Raw genomic sequence first — 5,879 nt, 5'->3', positions numbered from 1 at the left:
CCAATATGCCCCTCATATTTAACTCGAAGGCCTCCATAGGCTGGCATTCACGAAAGACATGCAGCTCGTCCTCGACCACTCCGCAGTCACAAAGCCTGCAGGTACACGCGGCACGCCAATGGCCATTAGGCCGGCCTGTTAACTTCCAGTTCCGAACAACATAATCTGAAAAGCATGTGGGCACCTGGTGCAGGAAGCACCAAGAGTCGGCTGGCGTCGTCGCACGTCGTGACAAGTATGTGCGTTATGCAGATAGCTAAATTGATAATGTTTAATCTACGTATTAGACATCAAGCGGTTGTGCCCGAGTGGTTAAGGGGTCTGACTTGAAATCAGATGGGTTAGCCCGCGCAGGTTCAAATCCTGTCGACCGCGATATGTTTTGCTGCAGGCTAGCACGCTGACTATATGGCCTCACTGCCAACATGCTTTTTCAGGGTTCATGTCCGGGCCAACTAGCAGTATCCGTGCCCTCCATGTGTGTGTGTGTATGTGTGTGTGTGTGTGTGTGCACTGGTGGTCCTCCCTGCATCCCAGACAGCAGCATCCTATACATGTATGACCTAGGCCCCAAACCCAGATTGTTGGTGCCTGATGTGGGCGGCGACGACGTGGCTGGCAGCAGCTGCAGGGCCTGAGGCGCAGGTTGTCCGTGGTGGCACACGGGGGCTGGTTGCAATCATGTGCCGCAGCTCGGTGGCGCCGGGGTGGTTAATGGGGACATGACTTGTGACGGGCGGCACACCCTGCAGCCGGTCCGCCAGCACGTGGCCAGCACGGCCAGCAGGTCGATTGTGTGCAGGAAGTCACTCAAGGTCATACAGCTCAGCGGCTGTAGGCGAGCAGTGGCGCCCGCCACCGTACCTGCAGCATGATTCAGCTGTGCAACGAGTGGGTCATAGCCGTTCAAGGGCTCACTACAAGCGGCCAGCCGTTGCAAATGTCCATGAACACACCCGGGTTGCCGACGGGCTGTGTGAAGACGGCCGCCAGGCTGGGTGGCGCTTCGGAGGTAGTGTTGAAAGGACCTCGTCCGTGCCATGCGTCTTGTTAGACAGTGGCAGTGGTGATGGTGTAGGGCTTGGTGCTGCTGGAGACCGGTGGCTGCGGTGGCTGCGGAGGCTGAGGTTGTGGCTGTGGAGGAGTCTCGTCTGATGACGCGGGAGTAAGCTGTTCAGCGGACATAAGCAGCACGGCACTCGGCGGCACGACCTCCTGCAGCCCTACTCCTACAGTCTGAGCTGTACCGGCTATCCTTTTAGCAAGCGTTGGTTTGGATCATATTGCAACCCCGAAGGGCCCGGATGGGGCCACTACTCCTCCGTTTTCTAAGTTTTTTGGGGCACGACGTATGGAAAGAGGCCCCGCGAGGGCTACACGAAGTAGACGAACGAGTGGAATGGCTGACGGAAAGGACATTGCCAGAAGGTGTGGTATTGGAGTTCAAGGACCGATTGGTGAGATGGTTGGAAGCATACGCGTCTAGATGTCCAGCCAGACGTATACCCGTCAGACGGCAAGCAACCAGGAATTCACGTGGCGAAGTATGAGCATTGGATGGGTCTAGCAGCCGAACAAGCGGGCAGGAAGGAGGTGCTCCCGCGTATCAGAATGTTTATCCTGGGTTCAGCGAATCGCAAGGTTATGCAGTTTAGGCTTTGCTGTTGGGCATTGGCGGCTAACAGAGCGCGTTATATACCTAGGGAGGAGCGAGTATGCCCCTGCTGCGGCACTGATAGCCAGGATGAGAAGCACATTTTGCTGGACTGCCCCGTTGTACGATAAAATCGGATAAGGATTTCCCACGCTTCGAGCATATGAAGGACGCCATGAAGTGGGAACCTGAACATCTGGCAGGGATGCTGGAACGTATATGGTCCCACCGCAACTCTATCGTTCCCTTTGGTCTTAGTATCCTTTATTACTTGCTTTGTCTGAAGTGCGAGGTAGGTGCTTATAAGCGATCTGGCAGCCCTTGAGCCCTCGGCTCGTATTTGGGCGGTTTGCAGGTACGGGGAACGCACCCACGACCATGTAACACACACATATTGCAATAACACTCCTGACTTCTTGCATTTATGGTATTCTCATTAAACACAAGCAAGCAGTGTTGCTGGTTGGAGGGCTCATAATTGTGGGTGGCGGTAGTTCCCAGTTGGTTGTACTTCGTTGGTAGTTCCCAAATGACGGCCTGCTCATGTTCGTTGGCTGGCCTGTTTCCCCTGGTGTCATATGTACGACAGCCGTATTAGCACCGTAATGCGCGACAGCCGTATTGTAGACCTTGTGGCCATGTGTGCCTTGTGGGCACACGTGCATGCATGCCAGTTTTACCGGGTGCGCACTTAGATAATCCAGTCTTACGTGGTTTTGAAAGGTTGCTTATTAGCCTAGTGCATGTGAGCCACTCACCTAAAGCCGACATGAGTTTTCTTTATGAACATGGAGGTCGTTTAATCCTAGACACGTACATGCCGATTTACCCTGATTTGCACTTTGGAGGGCCCAGGCCTACAAGGGTATGAATGCCTACCGCCCACCTAAAACCGAAGCGTAACCAGCTCAGACCTAGAAAAAAACGACATGAAATTGACATGAACATAAAGATATCTTTGATTTCTAAACGTGTACATGCATGTAATTGTCGCTTAGCCGCGTCGAGCCCAGGCGAGCAGGGGAGGAAGACAACATCCTCACTCGGCGCCAGAACAGTGAGAATTGACATGGGGCCCCGGGCTTAATGGAATCGGCCGGGGAGCCCCTGCATATGTGGGGAACTGGTAACCTGTAACTATGCGACGTACTAACGGCCATGACCACGCATGTCGTATCTATGGGCTGCCGGGGTAATGGGGCCCCGCACTGGTAATTCTCACATCAATTGCCATCATATTTGCCAGAGTTGGCGTTGCACGTTTGTAGGTCAATGGTGCGTCGCGTTTTGCTTCTATGGCGGGATGGTTCAAAAGGTCGGTCATCGTGTGCGGCAATTTACGCCGAGTCATGTCTGCACATGCGCTTTTGGCGGTTACCTTTATTTACCAACGTTCGCATCTGGATCCGTGCGTTAGTAGCTTTTGTTTGGAGGGCGTCTAGTCGATCATGTTTCAGAGAATGCGGCGTTCGCGGCTTGCCGTTCCTGCATGGAAATTATGATAACCTGTTGCTTTTTTAACGATTATGTCTCGTATATGCGAAAGCAGAAACATGTGAAAGCCGTCCACCCGCAATCTTTTGGGCCCGGCCGATGTTTCCTATTGACTTCACTTCTATATTCCGACATTTCTATGAGATTCCTAAAGCTCCTACCATCCGCGTCGTCCTGCTGCCGTTTTGTGCAGTCGCATAGATACACATACAGGCATGTGCTGGCGGTCCCCGTTCCACTCGATTTGCTGGTTTGGGCCAAGTCCATTTGGCACTCGCGTCTATATGGGCAGCAGCTGCTGCAGCTGCCACCGCATGCAGCTTACTGTGCTGTGAACCCAGATAGCGGACATACACACAGCGCTGCAGGAGCGGACAAGCCCAGCACACACACTAGGTCCTTCCCAACATAACCTGCCTTCCCAGTAGCTCTGAAACCAAGGCGCAGACTGGCGCTGCACAGGAGCCACCACACCTGGGTGCATCTATTGGGACCGTACTGCGAGCTTACCAGCTGCAACCACCTGACCGAGGCTGTAGCTTCCATGGTGCTTCCATGGTGGTGCTGCTGCTACTGCTGAGAGATGCCCGGAGTAATAAAACGCAAAGGGGAGGTCATTAATTGCGAACGTTTGGACTGACAGGCCGAGGGCGCCATGCGGCTCCGCGTGTTGACATGGAACATTAACGGGCTGCGCCGCGTCGTGGCCGTGTTCGGGGGTCTGCAGCGGCTGCTGGAGGCGCTGGCGCCCGCGGACGTGGTTTGCTTCCAGGAGACCAAGCTTACTCGGGTGGATCTACAGCGGGAGCTCGCTCTGGCGGATGGCTGGTGGGTGGTTGGGGGGTGCTGAGAGTGGGAGGGGGGGAGACGGGGAAGAATTTCGTGATGGGAAGGAGAGGGAAGGCGAGTGAGTTTGTGTGAGTCAGGTTTAAATGTGGGTTAACATGGGTGTGTGTGAGTGGGTGGATATGGTTTGTATTGAGCTGGTATGGGGGGGGGGGAGGCTGTGAGAGAAGGATGGCGGGCCGAAAAGGAAGGACCAGGCATGGGGCTGTGCAGGGGTCCCCGGCCGGAGCTGGGTAAGCTGTATTGACAGGGAATCGGTTCTCCTTTTTCGGCCTCTCTGTTTGTTTCTTCCCATATTGTTTCTCGCTTTCGCGTGCACTTATTTCAATCAAATTGCATCTGCCTGGAGTGATGATGATTGACAGCTAGCGATGCAGTGGCTGGTGGTGTTGGCATGTACGGACGTGTACGACTGTACGGACGCGCGCCGCCGCAGGGAGTCGTTTTTCGCCTTCACCCGCGGCAAGGTGGGATACTCGGGTGTTGCCACGTTCTGCCGCCGTGACCGCGCCCTGCCGCTGCACGCCGAGGAGGGCTTCACCGGGGTACTGCATCTGACATCCGGTACGGCTTACGACAAGTACTGCAAGCAGTACTCCTATGGATATGGTGGTACATACGACTTAAGGCCGGCGGTTGTTTGCCAGGGTGCATTGGGTAGTAACCCCGGGGGTTTGTCGATGGGAAAAGAGCTATGGGGGCACTTGGTTGCTGTGTGCCCATTGCTATTGCTGCTGCTGTTGCCGCTACTACTGCAGCTGCTGCTACTGCCATACGAATCCCATGGCGACTTCCCAACCCCTTCTTACGCTTAGTTGGATGGTGTGTGCATGGGCGACGCGCCGTGGCATGTGCTGGATTGCTATTATCTACTGTGTCGTTACTGGCCGCCGCAGAAGGACTACACCCCCGCTGGCAGGCCGCGGGCTGTAGTCCGGAACAGCTCCGGAACCTGGATGGGGAGGGGCGCGTGGTGATCACGGACCACGGCGGCTTTGTGCTCGTCAACGTGTACGGCCCAGCCATCACCAGCGAGGAGCGTGCGGAGGAGCGTATGTCGTATAAGTTACAGTTTTATCGGGTAGGTAGGTCTCTGTTGCCGTACGTGAGTACTGGGTGCCCGGGTGAGGAGGGGGGTAGGTGGTGTAAGGATGCGGTGGCACTGTGTGTGTGTATGTGTGGGGGGGGTCGGACGCCGGAGATGACCTTGTGTGCCACAGTGGAAGAATTTGAATTGCGGCAAGTCAACGGGACGGAGACTCGGAGGTCGCACACAGGATGGCAAACACGGGGTGAGGCCGGCATGGGGTGAGGCCGGCATGGGGTGAGGCCGGCATGGGGTGCACATGGTTCATTTTGTCCTACCCGGCAGGTGGGTATGGCAAAGGGACTTCACTTGTGGTGGTGAAGGCACTTCACCTGTGCCAAATTGCGATCAGTGCCAACTCTGAGAGGCCGTTGCGACTCAGTTTGCTTGAATAAGTTCACGACAATGATGATACTGACTGTAAAGCAGCCGCTGTTATTGGCATCACCTTTCCACCCCGCGGGTTTCCCCAATGGCTTTAGAGAGGAGGCTCTGGGCTCAAGTGCACATGTGGAGGGAGCCATGTGCACTTATCATCCCCTTCAAACCGAGCCGTGTGCACACTCACTCCGTCACATCTATGCTAGCCGTTCCATCTCTACGTTTCTCCTCTTCCTTTCCTCCTCATGTTCTTGTTGCGCTTGTCTTCGAAGGCCCCCAGCACTTGCAGCACGCTTAGTACGCTGCTGCAGTCAGTCATGGACCATCAGGGCTGGATGGCAGGCTTACCATACCGCCCACCATCTCGCGTCCCGCTTCCTCCCCCTCCTCCCTCCCTTCCTCCCCTCCACATAAGGC

General features: G+C 55.5%; 1 protein-coding gene across 1 annotated transcript in view; it reads left to right on the top strand.

The window, feature by feature from the left end:
• Nucleotides 1-3,803: 3,803 nt before the first annotated feature.
• VOLCADRAFT_118317 (uncharacterized protein) overlaps nt 3,804-5,879 on the top strand; it is a gene marked incomplete at both ends in the record, with an annotated part of 6,530 nt that continues 4,454 nt past the window's right edge. Inside the window, 4 exons of the mRNA XM_002953337.1 lie at nt 3,804-3,976; nt 4,431-4,558; nt 4,891-5,075; nt 5,878-5,879. The exon at nt 5,878-5,879 is cut by the window's right edge and continues 447 nt beyond it. Coding sequence (XP_002953383.1) covers nt 3,804-3,976; nt 4,431-4,558; nt 4,891-5,075; nt 5,878-5,879 — 488 coding nt within the window. The remainder of the gene's footprint in view (nt 3,977-4,430; nt 4,559-4,890; nt 5,076-5,877) is intronic.

Source organism: Volvox carteri, assembly GCF_000143455.1.
Source record: "Volvox carteri f. nagariensis unplaced genomic scaffold VOLCAscaffold_35, whole genome shotgun sequence".
Taxonomy (NCBI): domain Eukaryota; kingdom Viridiplantae; phylum Chlorophyta; class Chlorophyceae; order Chlamydomonadales; family Volvocaceae; genus Volvox; species Volvox carteri.
This window is presented reverse-complemented; position numbering and strand designations above follow the sequence as displayed.